The sequence below is a fragment of the Neolamprologus brichardi genome, chromosome 20 (assembly GCF_056152115.1).
Source record: "Neolamprologus brichardi isolate AB-2024 chromosome 20, ASM5615211v1, whole genome shotgun sequence".
Lineage (NCBI taxonomy): Eukaryota > Metazoa > Chordata > Actinopteri > Cichliformes > Cichlidae > Neolamprologus > Neolamprologus brichardi.
In genome coordinates, this window is record NC_142123.1 from 2,115,204 (window position 1) to 2,134,876 (window position 19,673).

General features: G+C 41.8%; 2 protein-coding genes across 2 annotated transcripts in view; one reads left to right on the forward strand and one right to left on the reverse strand.

The window, feature by feature from the left end:
• Nucleotides 1–864: 864 nt before the first annotated feature.
• Nucleotides 865–14,484, forward strand: calcoco1a (calcium binding and coiled-coil domain 1a). Its single transcript, XM_006785657.3, has 15 exons — nt 865–1,057; nt 2,141–2,301; nt 2,392–2,494; nt 5,757–5,959; nt 6,134–6,346; nt 6,569–6,717; nt 6,810–6,879; nt 6,976–7,131; nt 7,492–7,746; nt 8,741–8,866; nt 9,057–9,152; nt 9,863–9,950; nt 10,129–10,376; nt 10,599–10,690; nt 12,493–14,484. Exons 2-15 carry the CDS (start codon nt 2,170–2,172, stop codon nt 12,518–12,520), a joined length of 1,959 nt encoding a protein of 652 aa, XP_006785720.2. The 5' UTR covers nt 865–1,057; nt 2,141–2,169; the 3' UTR covers nt 12,521–14,484.
• A 2,826-nt stretch (nt 14,485–17,310) lies between these two features.
• Nucleotides 17,311–19,673, reverse strand: part of rarga (retinoic acid receptor gamma a) — a 40,364-nt gene continuing 38,001 nt past the window's right edge. The window contains 1 exon segment of the mRNA XM_035905676.2: nt 17,311–19,671. Coding sequence (XP_035761569.2) covers nt 19,616–19,671 — 56 coding nt within the window. The 3' untranslated portion in view covers nt 17,311–19,615.

A 19,673-nucleotide genomic window follows, 5' to 3' on the forward strand; every position in this document is an offset into this window, starting at 1 on the left:
ACACCCCCCCCCCCCCCCCCCCCCTTTATCTTGTATCTAATAGTGAAAGGACAAAAAGGCTGTGATATATTTTCATTGTGGGCTTAAAAGACCGCACTGTGTGTTTAGACTTGCATGTGTAATTTTGGTTTTCAAGATGGTATACTGCCATCTGCTGCCCGGCACTGCAACCTCGTCATGTGCTCTATTTGTCCTCATGTTTGAAGACGTTGTGGGATATCAAGCTTATCCTAAAGAAACTGCCAAATTGGGGCGCTTCCAAAATGCAGGATCGCTGGTTTATTTTGGAAAATGTTTTTGGCTAAAATCCGAATTCCCCTCCATCAAATCTGGAACGTGGGCTGACGTCAGAGGATCTGCTGTGGTTCCTGATTTTCCTCATCAAAGTACAGATAATACATGAAGTGGAAAAGGCTCCCGTGGGACACTGATTTAACTAAAATAAACAGGCAAAAACTATACAACATGTAATACTTTACCATCAAATTAAATAACCGTCATAGTGCGAAGTCTACCCGCATGGAAAACAATGCGCAGATTTGTTTACAGCGCAATGTAGCAAATATTTATGAACCCGAACAATCACTGCAAATAAAAACATCCGTTTTCATTATTACATCCGCTAAGAGTGTCTTCCTCTCATCGCAAATAACACACACTCTTTCCATTGGTGAGCGAGCAGGACAGCCGCGGTTTGGCAGATATCCGATGCGAAAAACAACGGCGGCCGATGAGACGCGTCAGATTACATTCAGCGGATCTGTTAGTCTACAGTGAGCCTGGGGGTTGTAGTTTAAAAAGGAGTATCTCGGCATAGTCTCAGCTACATCGTGAACAACAGCTCCCATAATTCCGCGGTGCAGAAGAAGCTGTGGTGCTTGTGTTTTGCTTTGGCTTTTTTGTTGTTATTTCGCGTTGTTGGTCCAGCTGAGCTCCGTGAGGAAAGCGAGTCTGCATCGGCCGTGTTTTTTTGTGGGTTTCTTGAGGACTGTCAGTCCGGTACCTCGCACGTAGAGGGCTCCTTTAGACCGTCTGCAGAGGGCTGAGGACCGTAAAGGTAACAAAGACATCAGAAACGGGTCGAGATAATGTGCGCAGATCTCTTTTGGTAGTTAACAAAGCCCCGCATTGTCTCTTATTATTTGCATTTCCATCAAATTAACAAATATAACTAACGCGCACGGATTCAGGTCTGTCCGTAGTGCCCGTGTTTGTTTGTTTGTCATCTTAAAGCTTTCATCGACGGGCATGACACTGTTTTCTTAACATGTGCTACTGTTGGGCCTTAAGCCTCGTGCCGTGTAAAACGAGTCCACGGAAAGCTATTTTGATCACTGCTGTATTGTTTTACGCACCGTCTGTATCTTATCTTGTCCGAACGGATGTTTATTTGCAAACATCCGTTGGGTGTTTCACCAAAAATAGAAAACTTTTATCATCTGTGATTATTGACTCTACCACAGGGAATAAATGTAAAGTACAGAAGAGTCAAAGTTAATCCAAGTTTAAAGAACATGTTCACTGTAAATCCTCATTGGGTTTATAGTGCGCTTGTTTTATTTTTGTTCCTTTTGGAAATCTCATCATGCTTGTCTCTGCTGCTCTATTAAAATGTATATTTAGCATGTGTTTCACCCTGTTTGTGTAACAGTGTACCATCACATCAGAAATGTTGCCTATACCATAGTTATTACGCCACACACAAAAATAATGCTTTCTGTAGGCAAGCAGTGTGGTTAACTGCAGGGACACCACGAACTCGTGGGAAGTAACCACTAGTGGAATCTGAGCCCATATCCTGCATGCCGACACGTGATGCTGTATAACAGCAAATGATTTTGAAGATGACTGAAATAGCCCCTGGTGACAACCTGTGTAAGGTGTCATGTTGCCTTAAGACCACGCTGCCACTGAGGATTAGTTGTGCATCGATGCTGTTTCCTTAAGTGTGCACTCAGTCTAGATCTTACACTGAACAAAAATATTCGCACACTTGGGGCCTCTTGTTTGTTCAGCAGGGACCACCTCTTACCTATATCGCAGAAATAGCTGTGTAATGTAACATTTAATGTAACTGTGCATGTTGGTTTCTAGGTTGATTTGGGGTTTGTTTGTTTTTTACCTTCTTTCTTTCTTGTAGGTGCAATAGAGCATTTGTTTTGTGTTGCCATGGACAAAGACTGGCAGGTGGAGTTTAGAAACGTGGGCTGTAGCTACTTTCCTGAGAGCAGAGTCGACTGCCACTACACGCTGAGCTCACGGCACATATGGGCCAGTAATGACTGGATAGGGCTCTTCAAGGTATTGCTATTCTGACGAATTTCTGGAAAAGCAACTAAATAAATAATATCCAACTGGAAGTTAACACTGTGCACACGTTTTCTTCTTCAGGAGGGATGGACATCAGTGAAGGAATACCACACCTTTGTATGGGCGCTAGCCCCGGCTGACTACCAAGAGGGCACAGATGTCAACTGCTGTGTTCAGTTTCAGGGTATTCATACCTTCGTTTTCTAACTGTGTTTACCTCCCATAGTCACACAGGATCTGTACTAGATCAGCACATAAAACCTTCAGCAGGAGATTGATGCCTCTGTAAAATGAATTGCTCTGTTGTTTGCACAATGCTAGCGAATCACATACTGAGTGGAAGCAAATGTTTATTTCTATCTTAAAATAATTCTTCAGCAGAAAAAAGGGGGAAAAATCCTGTGCACAAGAGAAACATCTAACTTGGTTTCTAACAGAGACACTCTCTGTCATGGTTTGAATTCATTTCTTTAGTAAGCAGGAGGTTGAGTAATGAGGATGACAAAGACAATGGCCCAAAGGCTGCTCTGCTGACTGCTGCTGCTCACTGGAGAATACAGTGTTCACTTTGTCCTGTGTGTCAGGGGCAGCTGATAAGCCTGATTGAGGGTGAGGGGCACGTGTGCAGCAGGTGTGGCATTGACCCCTGGTAAAGTGATTTATCGCTAACTTAAACACACTGTCAATGTCATTCTTCAGTACAGAGAAAGGAAACTAAAGAAAGTACAGATGGTTCCTTATCAGCAGCAATGCTGTGATTTAAAAAGAAGGTCACCTCTTCTGTGACCTTAGCCGGTGCTCGAAGTTGAAATACAGCTCATAAACTTTACCGTGTGTCATTCCCTCTGTCTGTTTTCTATCTTGGCCCTTTGCTGTAGCCGCATTGTGAAACGGTAATTCTAAGTAAATCACTCCAAACATGAAGCTATGGTCTGTGTGAGATAATGATATTAGATCAGCTTACTTTATAGGCTGGAAGGAGTCACAGAATAAGGCTGACTGCTTTGTGGTTAGTGTGGGAGGCAGGAGGTGTATCATCATCAGTATGCTTGGTTAAAGGTGCATGAAAAGGAAACAGATTCAGGTGATAGTGAAAGTCTTAACGTTATGCAAGTAGCACAGCTGGTCTGAAAAGCAGTTATTTTGCTCTTTGTAAGCCTTCGACTTTATGAGCGACAGTCTTATGCGAAACAGTGATTGCTGATGTGTTTTTATGACTGATAGCTTTGCTTATATTGGTAGATGGGCTGCAGTCAACAAGATTTATGAAGTGGTTACGCACAAAATAAAGAAATGACCTGTTCTGCAAGTGTCTTTTAACTCAGCATTATCATACCCACTTTGTGCTCTACATTTTAATCAATCCAGTCCTGTTGGGCCACTTAAAATATCTTTATAGAACTGTTATCTTATATTTGTTGCAATTTCTCCTGCCCTCTTGGCCAGCTCGCTTTTGAAGAAGACGTTTTTACTGTCAACGATAGTTTTTACATCGATTCATAAAGGATATATAAAAGTCACTTTGCCAAAAACTGATTGTAGCTTCTACTTTGTGACGGGAATTTTCTTTCTGGCACATAATGACTCGATATGCTTCTCGAGAGATACGTTTGACAGATTATAGGCCAGCAAGTCATTTACAGCGGGTTAAATAGCAGGAAAACAGTTTTTGGCAGGACAGCTGAAAGCGTGGAGCGCGTCATTAACAGGATGTTTGTTGAACTGATACTAGATTAATTTCTGTGGTTTCAACAGGACATAGCAGCAGAGCACAAACAGCCGAGGCGACTGAGAAGCTATTTTATAATGTGTTATACAAACACGTGTTGTTTGATGAGCGTTTAGCTTGCTGGAGCTAGCTGTTTTTGACACTACAGAACAAAAGCAGAAGATACAAAGTTGTTTAACTGCTTCTGTTACGCCGAAGATGTATAAAAAACATAAATAAATGGCGCAGAGAAGCTCAACTCGAAAAGCGCTTCAAGTTTTACATGGAAAAAAAGCACCAAACTGCCCCGAGAGTCACTTAAAACACCTGTTTAAGACTTTGGCCGGTTTAGCTAACCAGAGCAGTGTTGCCAACTCCTCAGTAAGGAAAATCGCTATTGGTTGTCCTAAAAGTCGCTAGAAGTCGCTAAATGACGTCATCACCTAATTTGCATAATTGGTCATGCTAATGTAATTGTAACCTACGCTGCTGGAGAGAGAAATAACATCGTGGACGAGACATAAAGTGAGCAAAAAACGTCCTAAATGCATTTAGAATTTATTTAGAACTACAAATTAAATTTCTTTTAGCAATTATTGTTTTTTTTTAATGTCACAATTCCAACCCTGCTCCTTTATCTGGGCTTGGACCGGCAAAAGTGACCCGAAATAGGCACTCTGGTGGAGTTACTTTGTGTGTGTGTGTGTTTATAAGTAGTTTTAAACCTGATCCACAAAACAGCATAAGAGTAAAAGAAGAACTGACCGCGTTACAGCACCCGCTGCTTGTTGAGAGTAAAAGCGATATGCGCGTTCACGTCTTTTTTTAGGGGGTCTGAAAACTCGCTAAATATAGCGACAAAGTCGCTAAGTTGGCAACATTGAACCAGAGACGCTCTGCTATTTCAGGTTTTTCACAAATGATACAACAAGAACTCGCTCAAGAATGAATAGACGCTTACAGACCTCCGCCCATGGGACACAAGTTACATACAAGTCGTTTTGTTTTGTCGCTCACCTGCGGTGAATGGCCGCACTGCTGCCACTAGTGTCCAGAAGCTGTATTGCAACATGTGAACCTGGTGTTACTGAATTGCAGTATTATCAGACAGTTTCTAAGACTAAATAAGAAGATAGCTTTATTTAATAAATGTTTTAGTTCAGCAGTGGGCTTAATCCAAGTTTGCAAAGCTAGGCCATTTTAGACTGCAGTAAGACAGATGACGAATTAAAGGCCATTAAGTTTACAGCGAGTAGTTTTTACTTGAATTTGTCACCCATGTATTTTTAGTTGTCACAGTAGGGGAGGAGCAGGTCAAAGTAATGTTTTCCTAGTTCCATTAAGTTTCCTATTTCATGGCAATAAAACAGAATGTGCAAAAGGGGGACCTCCCCTAAGAATTCAGCCATTATTCATACACTTTCCCTACTTTGACAAGTCAAAATGTTTGCTGTAAAAAGAGTCTGTGAAATGGATTTTTGATGGCAAACACATCATCTTAACCAGCAATATAATACAAATAAATGTATTAGACTCATAGTTCATATTTACCAGAACATTAATTTAAATTGTGATTAGATGTTCCAAAATTATAGGCGTGTAATTTAGACTGACTAAAAGTATAATGGGAAGTAGGGTCTAAATTAAAGCATGGCTACTTTGAAAAACAATTATTCTTCTCTGCAGATTGTAATATAACCTTTTGCTTTTTTTGCTTTTTTTTAAATCACTATTTTAGCTTCCTACCTACCCAAGCCCAGCTCCCAGGAGTATGAGTTCGTATATATTGATGCTAAAGGGAAGGTGTGCTCTCGCAGCTCTAAATTCACTTTTTGTGCACCGAAGCCACTTGAGGATCTGGTGACTCTTGAGGAAGACTCCCATGGAGAGGAGGCAGGCACAGATATGCTGCTGGTAGTCCCCAGGGCTGAGCTGCTGCAGGTGAGTGGATAAGATACTGCACGGGAGAGTGTGTTTTCAGTTTTGCAAAATTAACGAGTGCTTATAAAACACATCTGCTGGAGGGGGGGGGAATCAATACTCTTGTTTACTGCAGTTACACAAAGACGAGCACACAATCATGCTGCTTGCTTCCTCTGTTCTCTGTCTCGTTAGAATCGACTGCAGGAATGCCTGCGAGAGCGCGCTGAGCTTTTGCAGGTGCAGGAGGCGGTTAAAGAGCAAAGAGAGAAAGAGAATGAGGAGCACAAGCGAGCGAGAGAGGCCTGGGACAGAAGACGCAAAGAGCTGGAGGGTGATATCGCCAGGCTTCACAAAGAGCTGAACCAAACTCTAGAGAAGCTTGATGAGCTGGAGAAGAAGCAGAAGGTGATGTATGAAGCTTATGCAAATGGTGGGCACAGTCATTTGATTAGAACCGATGTGCCTGCTTCCATTTCCCTACAGCAGTGCCCTCATTCTCACATAAAGCATTTCTGCTTAAATTATGTCCCTGTGTGTTAAGGGTAAAAAATGTAAGCAGGAGACATTTAAGAAATTGCCTGAGTTATTATATTAACACAAAAATTAAACGCGCCTCTGGTCTGTTAGGAGGAAAAGGCTTTAGGAGAATCACTAGCCCAGGAGAAATCTGCTTTAATGGATGCCAGGGAGGCAAGCAAAGCGCGAATCCGAGAGCTAGAGGACGACATCAAAACCCTGGCACAGAGAGCTGTGGAAAAAGAGACCGAGTTAGAGAGGTTTGACATGGTTTTCTCATTTGTCCTTCTTTTACTTTTATGTGGGTCCTGTGAATAGTTTTGATTGTCTATAACAAAATCTGTATGTGCAGAATTAAGGAAAGAGCCAGGAGGGCAGGAGCTCTGAGAAAAGAAGAGGAGAGTGAGAGAAGGAGCCTGCAGGTGCACAGTTCAAAACATGCTGTGTAACATAGTAAAACATGGTGCTTTCCCCCCCCCAACATCTCAGTTTTCCCATCTCTTGCCTTTTTTCCTTAGACTAAGCTGGAACAAACAGAAAGTGAGCTCAAAATCCTGTCAAAGGAGTTCCAGGGCCTGAGGAACTCCCTCGCCCAAAGAGACACCAGCGTGCTGCAGCTTCAAAACACCATCACCACCCTCACCCAGAAACTCACCACAGCCCACAGGAAAGAGGTCAGATCATTTTTGGAAACCAAAGGACTTATTAATGAATGATTTAGTGGTTGAAACTCGACCAGGATGCTCACTCAGAGGATGTAAAAATAGGATTTTTGTTTGTTTGTTTTCAACTCGACTCTTGTTAAATGTGTTACAAGTATTTGGACATAAAATCAGAATAGATTTTTGGGGGGAAAGTGATCACTGCTACTTTATTTGGAACATGTTTTTTTGTATTTTAACTAAGCAACAACTAAAAACAACAATGATCATTTCAAATTCACTCTTAGATATTTTTGGGTCTGGCAATATACAGAAAATCACCTAAAGTATGGGATGAGTAAGCAACATGGTTTCTTGGTCCTTTATGTGCAGGCGGAAAATGAGGCATCTCTGAAAGAAATGCGTAGCCTGCGCGAGCGGCTGCACATGAGCGAACGAGCTGCTGAGGGCTTGAAGAGTGACCTCAGCTCTATGGTTGCCCAGAGGGATCAGGGCCAAGCCGAGCTGCATCAGGCTCGCCTTCAGGCTGCTCAGCTCACCCTTCAGCTTGCAGATTCCAGTCTGGCCCTGAGAGAGGGACGAGCCCACTGGGCCCAGGAGAGGCAGAACATGCAGCGCTCGGCTGAGGTACTGCATCGCTGTAGAGCATGAAATCTGGAAAATGTAGAATGTCACTAATAAATGCCACGAGGTTTCAACGTGAAATACTCCCATGGCATTAATAACAATCGTATGCAACATAATAAAAGAAGAAAAAACGGTCAGTTTTTAAATGCTTAAAGAGAAGAAAAGGGAGATTTATATCAATATTAACAGGTGCGACATTATGTTGATATGAAGGTCCAAGGATATTTTTTAAATATTGCTATTATACATCTGAACAGTTTGTTTTATTTTTGATAAAATGGGTTAAGTATGTCACACCCAGTAGACCTGATTTTAATTTTACGAGTCTTCGTTTTGATTCAAAGTTGTTGCGGGTTTTTCTCTCTCATCTCTTTTAGTATGTGTGTATTTGTAATATTTGGTATATGTAACATTCGATGTATGAAGGGGATATTAATAATAATGAGAAAAAGAACAAAATGTTCTATAGTTCTCAAAATGGGCCTTTATGGCTGGCTCTACTAAAAGTACTGATCACACCTCTGACTCTTTGAATTCAGGTGTGTTCAATCCTATTGGCTGATGTGTATTACATGAAGTACCTATTCTGCAGAGCTTAAATTGAGCGTGGTACTGTAATATGATTGCAATGAGTCAGTTTGGGAAATTTCTTCCCTCCTAGATATTTCTCAATCAGCTGTAAGTGGTATTATTGGAAAGTGGAAGCATTTAGGAACTACAGCAACTCAGCCATGAAGTGGCAGAGCATGTAAAGCTACAGAGAGCAGCTGTTCTGACCCAATAACTCGAGTTTCAAACTCCCTTAATATCAGCATGGAAACTGCACCAGGAGCTTCATGACGTGGCTTTGCATGGCTGAGCAGGTGTAATGTGTAGGTGGTATGACATCGAGTCAATATTTTAGTCCATAACCTAAAGATCGAATGGCAGAGGCAAATAAATTATATATGAAGTAAATACAGTAAGTACTAGTGTCTGTGTGTCACCCTCATAGAAAGACTATGAGCGTTTGGAGAAACTCAGCCAAGAGATGCAGGCGATGGAGGAGAGGCTGCAAGAGGAAAGGATGGAGAGAGTGAAGCTAGAGGTTGAGCTTGGAAGAGAAAAAGATTGCAACCGGGTGAGAGAAGCTGCTTCATATACATTATAGCCTCTTTATCTGTGTGAACAAATAGTTTTGTTTGAACTGGCAAAAACAAGGTCAAACTCAGTATGAGCATCATTTAGATGTTGGCTGTTCACTTCTAGAACATCACACCAAAGTCAAAGTGTCTTTCAAGTGGTTCTAATATACCTCACCCTGCTTGTAGGTTCAGCTGAGCGAAACCCGTAGGGAGCTTCAGGAGCTGAAGGCCAGCCTGAGGGTTGCCCAAAAAGAGAAGGAGCAGCTGCTTGCAGAGAAACAGGTTAGAAACATTGTCTGCCACGGTGCACGATTTGAATCAGCACTGACAGAAACTATTTTTAAAAAGCAGCGAACGATAAACTCTGGGTGGGTGGTGTACTTATTTAACACTGTGCATGTGGGTGTCACAGACTTTGTGCCATTATCAGTTGCTGAGGTCTCACGGTTTAGTTTTTACATGTAAATCTAGTTTAGTGTGTGACTATAAAGCCTGGGCACACCCCTGCAATGTTTTCTAAAATCTTTGTATTAATAATGAACGCATATTCTTACTGATATAACAACAGTAATACTCTTATTGTGAATGACCCTGCTGTTGGGAATCATCTCCCTGTGGTTGTCCTCTTGTTATTGTGCAATATAATTTGTTTACAGTGCAATATAAGTCGGTGGATTTCAGGGCAGTCGGTGCTGTTGTTGTTAAAGTGCCTGCAGAGTTTTGTTGGCTAAGGCAGAAGTAAATATTCAATTCTTTTTCTAAATTACTGTCCAGCCTAATTATAACTCCAGCCATATCTAAGCACAACAGCCAATGTGTGGCACATGAGAAACCAAGGTAGGACTTAAATGTTGATTGTACTGTGGTAACATTTATATAATGGCAAATGTTTCCGTTGAGTTTTAACAGTGCAATAATGTTATGTAGTGCTGGTTTGAAGAGGTCAGACAGTTTGAGGGTTATAAGGGTGACGACTGCGTTTTTCACCGCAGGAGTTGATGGAGTACATCTGTCAGCTGGAACAGAAGATGGGAACAGTGGCAAGCGCCAAGTGGAACTCGGCCCCAGTTGCCTCTACAGGTGAATTGAGCTACACATCAATCTACTGTATGCCCTGCAGATGTGAACAATAAAAGTGTTAACTATCATTCAAGAGCCACACTAAATATTGTTCAGATTGGCCCGTGTTGTGGACGACGAGAGCAGCGCTCTGAGGAAAAGCGACCGCTATTTCTTAACTAATGTTTCTGTCTGGCAGGCCGTCCTGACAGTGTGTTATCTGACTCGGAGGATGAGAACCCGGAGGCTTTGCAGATCCTCCACCCACCGACCCCCCTGGCACACTACAGCCTATGTGAGCAGGGGCAGCCTGACTCGTTGCTGCTTGCCACCCCTCCTCTCTCCCCCAGGGAGGTAAGCAGGAGGGAAGTGGTCATCAACCAGCCGGCACCGCTCTCCCTTCCGCACCAGGCCACCGCCGACACTCTGGCACACAGCTCTGACTCGGTGAGACGCCATAATTATATGTGATATTGAAACTGAGCTATGCCTTCGTGCTGATAGCCATGCACACCAGTTAAACACGGGCAGTGGGTCGTTTGATATAGACATTATCTCCTAGTACCAATTAGGCTGCTAGTGTGCAAGTTATTGGACGGTAATAGCTGCTGGATAGATATGTGTTAAGTGTCATCCTGTGCGTGTGTGTGTGTGTTTTACTGTGTTAAGGAGGAGGAATGCGATCCACGCGAGTGTAGAAGGAACAGCTCCGGAGAGGAAACGGCTCTTTTGTTGCCTGACCCCATGGACACTTTTCTCAGGTACACTACAAACCCTTATATGTTTATCCATGTAACACTTACTCTTTATACCCATTACTGTAAAGTATTAATGGAGTAATAGCTGCTTTTTTTAACCAATATTAAAGTACAAACTTTATGTATTTACAGAAAATTAAGTTAAAATGTTAAAAGCCAAAGTTATCCCTTTGATTTTGATCAGCGTTGGGATGGGGTACGATAGTATAGATCAGCGGTCCCCAACCCCCGGGCCTCGGACCGGTACCGGTCCGTGAATCGTTAGGTACCGGGCCGCGAGAGTTGAGGCTCAGGTGTGAAATGTATAGTTTTCAGGGTTTTTATCAGTTTTCAGCGTTATTTTGTTATCGTTTTTATCGTTAACTCGGTTTTCCTGGGTCTTTTCACGTGTGTTATGAATAAATCTTCTTTTTTTTCGGTACCGGTACTAGTTTTATTTTGTTGTATTTATCCGCGACACCTTAAAGGCCGGTCCGTGAAAATATTGTCGGGCGCCCGGTCAGTGGCGCAAAAAAGGTTGGAGACCGCTGGTTTAGATCATAGAATACATTGCATTGTTAAAAAGTCACCAGTATTTTTTACCAGTGAAAGAGAGACAGAGTGTACAACATATAAAGAAGCAAAGATTTGTGATTATTTTTCTTCTTCACTTCTTCTTTTAAACACTTAGAAATCATTGGCTGAAAATACCTTAATTCACAAACATATTAACATGCACCATGCTATTTTCAGATTATTGCATTAGTAGTAACAATCTATTAATATCATATGTAATAATATATCAGTGATGAGGGCCATGCTACTTATATTTTGCTAATATGTGCAGTACGGGACAGTTTCTACTCAAGCATATTTGTTCTTCAACCGCTTCCTTTTACTATTACAAGGAAGTATTTAATGTCGCAGATGATATAACAGTTTCATAAACTGCTAGTGTTATAGCCTCTAAAAGTCAGAAATAACTTCTTGTCGGCACTCAAAGTACACTGAAAGATATTCTCAATAAAAGGTGTAGGATTGCTAAACACGTGAGGGATCGCAACAAATTGTGCACAGGTGAAGATTTAAGGTTCAAAAAAGATTTGCATTGCTGACTGCATATGGAAATGAAAATTTCTCTGAGGCAAAACAAGCCACCAGATATCACCCCGTCATGCTGGCTGGTTTTAAACTCGAGCGTCGTCTTTATATTTTATGAGCTCGTGACTTGATTTGTGTGTACAGTCTTAGTCGGCAAAGTAATTAAAGAACAAAGCCGCTATAAAACTGCAGTGGGGTAAAAAGTATCGTATTTCTCCCTGGAACATAGAAAAGTATCTCAAAACTGGTGAATTAATGTGTGTATGCCTGAGTAAATGTACTCCGTTACTTTCCTTCACTGGCTTCTCGCACAAATGGTTTGATGCGTGCACAATGAATTCAAAGGTATCTAATGCACACAGACATGTGCAACTAGTTATTTATGGTGGCACGGTGAATATGACTCGAGGATGGAAGTTTTGAATACGCGGTCGTAAAAGAAGTTGAGTCAGGGTGAAGCGAGGGAGGCTGTTTGAGACACATTCGGGGCATGGGAGGGGCGAGATGGGAGGACAAGGGGACAGACAAGTTGACAGCAAGCTGTAGCAATGATTTACCTGAGGGGTGTACCGCAGTCACGGGCCAATTTTCAGCATCATTAAGGCTCTCGCTCTCCCACTCACCCACTCCTTTCGTCTCGCCTGCTCTTTCAACCAGAATGTGTGTTTCTTTCCATTTTTAACACACACACACATCCTTTCTCTCTCCTTTGTTTCTTCCTCCAGTGGTTCAGCTGACACCTCGCTCTGGTAACCAGTGGACACCTACCCACAGCAAGTGATCAAAAAGGGAAAGAGGGACCTTGTTGTTTCCGCATTACTTCCTATAACAAGCACAAATACAGCTTATGCTCTATACACAGACAGAATTTTAATATGCAATTATGTTGTATCTGCCATAAACCTTGTTTTTTGTCCTTCTAGATTGCTGTGTTTTTACCCTGACTGTTTTTGCCAGCGGTGGCAGGTCAACACGATATTTATGACTGACATAAGAGTGGTGCAGAGTTTGAAGCAGCAGGCTTTTAGACATGGGCTCTGGCATTTGAGAGTTTGCAGGCTGTAGCAGAATGATTTCTGTTGAATCATTGCTATGTCGAGAGCTTTACGATGGATGTTATGTCGTTTTTATGGCATTTGTGATCAGGAGTCATGACAGCCACTGTAATTATGATGTTTTGTGCAGGCCCAGCTCCGCTGGAAATCATAGCAAAACTCTCTTCCAGCATTAAATTCTCCACAGCAGCTTCGAACACTTTTCATGGCGGCATAAAGTAATGATACAGCATCATGCTAAATTATATTGCAGTAATGTAGGTCTATGACATCATATTTCTCCTCCATTTACTCCGAACTAAGATTTGATTTGAACTTTCTTGTATGCATTAGCAGGTGATTGTTGTCATGCAGACGCAGTTAAGGTGATTTAGGGATGCTGACGCTTAGGACGAGCTTTTGAAATAGAAAGCTTATTCAACAGATTGTGCTTCAGGTCTATTTAAATAGGGACGACATGCAACTTTCTACTTGAGTAACTTCACATAATCGTTATTATGAAATTAACGTTCATTAGCTTTACACTGCAAAGCTGCAATTTTTATTTATTAATGAACCTGGGTTTATTGAAATTCTCTCGCTGCTCATTTGGGATATTTAGCATCAGCCTTTATTACAGCTAGATTGCACAGAAATCATTGTGATGCAGTTCTAAATTTGTGCCTAAAATAATGAAGTAGAATCATCTTTATAGATCCCGACATCAGAATCATGGTGTTGATACTTTCCCCCAGCCCTGAGGTAATATACTGCCTAATAAAAGAAATGCTGCCTACGTTTTAATCAATATTATATGCATTTTTCATGATTTTCTATTTATAATTAATTTGAGTTATGCTGCAGTTAAACTATATTCAGGTTTCGTTTGGAACAGGTGTACAGTTTTCACAGTTTGTGCAATGTGTAACAAAATTTTCCATGCTTGGCTAAGAGAATTTACTAGATACCTTGATGCTTGATTTTATCTGCTGTATTTGCACCCTATTTTTACTAGAGAAGAGTTTTTAGATGAAAAGTTGATATTGATACTCACCAATATGCCATCTGTGTCCTTCATCATTGTTATCATAACCATTACCCACGTGTGTTGTGTTTACTCACTTATCTCTTTTCTATTTTTACTTTATGTTTTCAGATATTTTAATGGGTTGTTTAAAGGTTATGTTGTTGCAAGGTATTGGTGCTAATGGAAGGGAGTGATGCCAACATCGTATGGTAAAGGTAGATGTAAAAAAAAATACATATGGAAGGGATCGATCCTTATGTTTAAGTTTGTAAAATTAGGAGTGAAAGAAGTGAACGTCTTTCCGACGCCTCGTCTACCTTGTGTTACACTACATATGTGGATGGTCGAAAGGTTTTAAGGAGCCCTGTGTTCTTTCCCAGAAGATGGCACACTAAACGTATTCTCAGTAGTCCTCGTTTGTAGTTGTAATCTGACTTTATGTCTCAAGGAAGTTATCTTTTTGTTGTTCCACTGAGATCTCCAGTACGAGTGCTCCTCATCAGGACACCGTCTCACGCCGCAATAAAACTCCAGTGGTTACGGTTTGTTTTGAACTTCTGTATGTGAAGGTTATCCCACATGTACACTGTGTATTTTCTTACCAGTCATGTAAGGGGGTTTGGGTGGGGTTCTGCATAATAAAAACGTTTATGTATCCATTATTGGGTCTAATGTGTCTTTTTCTGGCCAATGATTATAGCAATATTTTGATCCTCACATGACATTTCACTGGTAATTAACTATGCCATTTCTTTTCACACGGCTGTATAGCCGATATTCCCTTTTGGCTCATTGCCTGTTTCATATACATTCCCATTCTCGGTTTTTTCTCTCCTCACCTTTGACTCTCCTGCAGTCCCCCCTCAGGGCTGACTTCCTCATCATCTTCCTCCTCCTCACTCCACCAGCAGAGTCGCGCTCGTCGTGCCCCTCTACCACACTCCCTCCATCTTAAGTCTGGGGTGACGATAGCTAATTATAAAATCAATGATGCCGGGCTGCCTAGTTTACAGCCCCCTCTAAAACCTTAACTGGGAAATCACTGTGGGATTGATGACTCCCTCACTCTTTATCTCTTTTAATTAGAAATGTAAAAGATATGAAGACCCAGAGGCCAGAACACATCTCCTAGTTTTTATGACCCCGACGCCTGCCCGCCCGCCCGCCTTCCCAGTGCTCGCTCCTCATTCCCAAATCGCCCCCACCTCTACCTGGCCTTGTTTATTTCCTCTGGCTCCCTTCTGGCACGCCCTCCATTCTCACTCTTGTCACAGATACCTTTACCCGTTTCTTCATCACTTTCTCCATTACCCTTTCGGTAAGATGGCCCGTCTGCCTTCTCGCTCGTACAGGGGAAGGTGTTAAATTTATGGTCTTTGCACATGAAAATGTTTCTCACCTTCTCCTCACCTCTCTCTTTCTCTCCCTCCTTGCCTGTGATTCCCAACCCTCGGTGGATTCGCCGCATATGTAACAAATGGCAAACGTGTCTTTTTTGTCTGTTGTGACCCAACCAGGAGGCACACAGTAAATGATGTGGTATTTCACATTATGACCCTGCACCCAGCTCCATGCTTCCAGCACATGACATATGCACCTCTCTGTCTTGTATATAGCTTCAGGTGCACACAGAAAGGCCCTGCAGTTTTTTATCACATCAAACCTGGGTCACATGCACCAACACTCTCTGCCTTTATCACACCCCGAGCCCGGCACCTTCCTCACTAACTGCTGCCAGAAGCATTTGGGTTCACTGAGCTTTATCCTGCAGATCACTCTCTGAAGCCCTGCAGCTGCTGCTGGTCCATTATCTCTCCTGTGTGTTGACCGAGTTGTAGCTACAGCTCAGACGTGCAGCGGGATATCAGTGTGCGTTTAAATATTCAAATGATATTCGTTGGTATGCACACTCACGGCCTGCTTTTATGGATTCTTTACTATTTTTAATAATTGATGTCCTTTGGTTGTAAGAATATTACAAGGGCGATTTTTTTTCTCACACTTTATTAAATCATTGTGAAGTTGTACCTCTAGGTGTCACATTTCCATTCTTTAATTTCAAATGAATAAGCCTACCCATCTCGAGTCATTATTTAATCAACCGTCACTAATGTGTGAGGATGAGCATATAGGAAACTAAACCGGCTCCTTTAAATTCCCCCCAAGCATGCCCAAACCCTCGCATGGGTTCCCATGGCAACACCTTCCAGGGTTCAGTATATGAGGCAATTTGATTGTTCCTTGTAAAATAGTGTATAATGTATGGGCCTTATTTTAATTCCAGTCTGGTGTTATTGATCTGTCTTTAATGATAATTAAAGCAATCATATAATTGATAGAATCTCATCTGTGTTTATCACCCTGCTCTGATTCTCTCTTTCTATTAATGAAATAAAGGTGTGGCATTAGCATCAACTTGGCCGGCTTTTAAAAAGAAAAGGTTTACTGTCAGAAGCCCTTTATAAAGAGGATTCTTGTGAGAGTGAGTGATCATATCAGCAGCAGCGATACAGTAAAGATAGGCAGTATAACCTTGACGCAGACACGCGGGCTGATTTTTGGTCCTCTTAAAAAAAACTCTTCTTAACAAGGCCTTTCCTTGTTTTATTTATTTGCTTGGTTTAAAGTTTGCACGGCGTACTCTGACAAAGCTTTTGACTTGAGTTCAGTGACTGAGTGTCCTTTCACAGGCCATTAGCGAGAGCTGGGTCACTTCTGCAAGTTCAAATTTCACACAGTTTCAGTAGAATTTGAGCGCACTGGCTTGAGCAGCTTGACTGTAAAAGAATCGCTTTCATTTCCTCCAGCAGACATGAGCCACATTAACATGCAGGAGCTAAAAGATATTTTCATTATGAATGGATTTTATGATTAATACTTGGGCGTATTTTTTAAAACATGCTTACCACAAATTTGCACGGCCAAATGTAATTTTATCTTATTTCGTTTGAGCCAAAGCTTAATGGCACCAAATAATAATTGATATATTATGTAATGCATCTAAAAACTGAGATAATTTATTGTGCTGTTGCAGCCTTCTCATACAGCTTTCATTAAAGAATTCATGGCCAGATATACTTGAACTTTCTGATCACAGTGAGATGAAAGCAGAGGAAAAGAGTCGTTCTCTGATGATTTTTATGCCGCCACCTGCACTCCTTTAACTGCAGAGTGAACAAATCTTAGGAACAGACCTTTATCTGATGTCCTTGTTCAGCAGGAGGCTGTGATTTATTAGCCTCTGCACCCACAGCTCTCCATGACCCAACAGACCCTGCCCTTATCCTCCAAGCAGTAAACGCAGCTGCATGCAGCACTCCCTGCAGTCACAGTGCAAGAGCTCCCTCTACTGCTGCACCCCGGTAATGCATGATTATGTTCATTCAAAAGTGCAGTTTACAGTGTTTCATAAGTTTGACACTGGTATAAGCGAACTTACACATCACATCACTTTTAGCACAAATAAAGAAAAAGTCCAGGAATCTCTCAAAAGTAGTTTATTGTGCCTCTCACTGTTTATATGGCTTTTCTTTGTATGACAAGAGTTGACATAAACAGAGGAAGAACAACACCTTGGCCATGTTGAAAAAACAAACAATAACATAACACATAACATAATCTCAAAGTTTGCCTGCGTTACCGTCACTATCACCGTGACGGCGTCGCAGAGAGAGAAAGGATGAGGTCACACAAGAGTTTCTGTGTGACAGCACCATGCCAAGGACATCCACCCATGACTGAAAACTTTCTAAAGCATTCACACTCACGCGCACACCCACGCACACACACACACACACAATGAGGAGACCTGCCCATATTTAGAGGATGGGACCTCTCGCTGCTACAGAAACTATGTTCGTATTGCTTCAAAGAGGGAGAGAAAAAACCTCTGTACTGTATATCAGCCGTGCTTTCCAAGCTGATCGCCCGCTGTGACGTTTTGGCAATAAAGAAATGATACATGAGAACACATAATCCTCCACTGCTCTTCTTCTTCTTCAAAAAAAAAAGTGAGAATATACACAAGAAGACAAGATGATATAATGGCTTTTTGGGATGAGAGGGCAGTTTCCTGCATGGATACCAGTGTGAACGCAGGTGGGACGGTGATTGTGATGAGGATGACGATGATGGCGGTCCCTCCTCGCTCTGTGGAGAGTCAGACTGGTATCCATGCTGTTTTTCAGACTTGTCATCTTCTATTTACACAAAGTGGGGTTGAGAATCGCATAGTCAAGAATGCACGCATAAATATTGCCTGTTTCTAGCATGCTGGGAAGCAGCTAGGGTTTGGTCCTTACTGAAAAGCCCTGAGTCTGATTCCAAATGTCTTCCATAAAGATTCCTGCTTTGCATATGCCTTTAATGGTTGTGTTGATACATTTGACACTAGTATGTTTGGATGTTTTTATCTGTGTTGAATGAGTGTGCTAATCTACTGATATCATCAGGGAGTGCTCTAAGATCCGTCGTATTTAATATGTTAATGTTACCATCAGTTTTGACATGCTAACTGGGATATATGCTCACAGACAGCTGCTCTACGCTTAATGGAAGAGATGTGCCTCGCTTAAACAGATGATCACAAAAGTGCTACATATATACGGTCAAGTCTAAATCTCCGATCCCGGCACTTTGTGCCAGGTTGGCACATCTGCTACCACTCGGCATAGAGTGAAAGGAGTGTGTATGTTTGTCCTGCGCTTTTGTGGATACACTGTCCAAGATAATTCGAGTGTGTGTTTAGTGCATATGTGAGTGAGCATTCTGCCATGAGGACCACTGGATTGTATCTGGAGTCCCTGCAGTAGTTAAACTCATGCTCCACAGATGACTGTTCCTAACTTTGGCACAAAGATACTTCCTGCACTGACAGCGCATGCTGGCCGCAACAACAGCATAAAAGAATAATGCCAATTACCTGATAACAGAAACTGGTTAAGTCACTGCAACAAAAAAGAAAGTCCTGGGTTGATTATCATCCACAGTGAGCCAAAGTGCTCCAAGAAGCTAAGCATACGCAGCTGATAAGGAAGACCCAGCCAGTTCCGATCACCCTTCTTTCCCTCTGAATATCTTCTCAGGAAAGCTCTTCAAAGATAAAAACTTGTCTAAAGGATTCATATATAAAACCAGAATAACAAATAAAAAACAAATATAATGGTATATAGATATGTAAGGACTTATTCATAAACTGAAAAAAGGAAAAAAAAAGAATGAAAACAATATTTAAAAATAACAACAAAAGAGTTGCATACTCAATTTGGCTTTGCCCTGTACTCTTGCTCTAAATGTGCTTGTTGTAATCAATCAAAGTCAACTGCTTAGTTCTGGTGTCTAGTTTGGAGGCTCCCCTGTTTAGATATAAACAACAATAGTAAGGGGGGGGGGGGGGGGGGAGAAAACAACAAACATTTAGCTTTCTCAAAGAGGTTATGTTCTTTTTGTCACGTTAACTTCTCTCTTGGCCGTGCCAGGAGTTCATCTGGTTTACCGTCATCTCTCCCTTGACCTCTCATTTTTTCTGCATTTCACTTGTCATGGACCGTGTGGCCTGAGTTAGAAATGTCTGTACGCTTAAGGCTCTGCTGTGCTCAGTGGAGGAGGACACAGTGATGTGCAGTCAGGGAAGAGAGAGGGAGAAGGGAAGGCCAGCATTTTCTCGAGGTGGAAGAGTGATTGAGGTGTATGTGTGTGTCTATATATGTGTATGTTTACTTATATGCTTGTATGCATGTGCGTGTGTGTGTGTGATGAATCTGTGTGTCTATGTATGAAATGCTCTTTTCACTGCGCCCTCCGAGCAAGGCCTTTCCTCAACCCATCTATGGAAGTTAAAACACCC

Excerpts from the sequence above, each read along its gene's own strand:
- calcoco1a (XM_006785657.3), top strand. The coding sequence starts at position 2,170 with ATGGACAAAGACTGGCAGGTGGAGTTTAGAAACGTGGGCTGTAGCTAC. Across the intron at positions 2,495-5,756 it reads CTGCTGTGTTCAGTTTCAGG|CTTCCTACCTACCCAAGCCC; the intron begins GTATTCATACCT and ends TCACTATTTTAG. Across the intron at positions 10,377-10,598 it reads TGGCACACAGCTCTGACTCG|GAGGAGGAATGCGATCCACG; the intron begins GTGAGACGCCAT and ends TACTGTGTTAAG.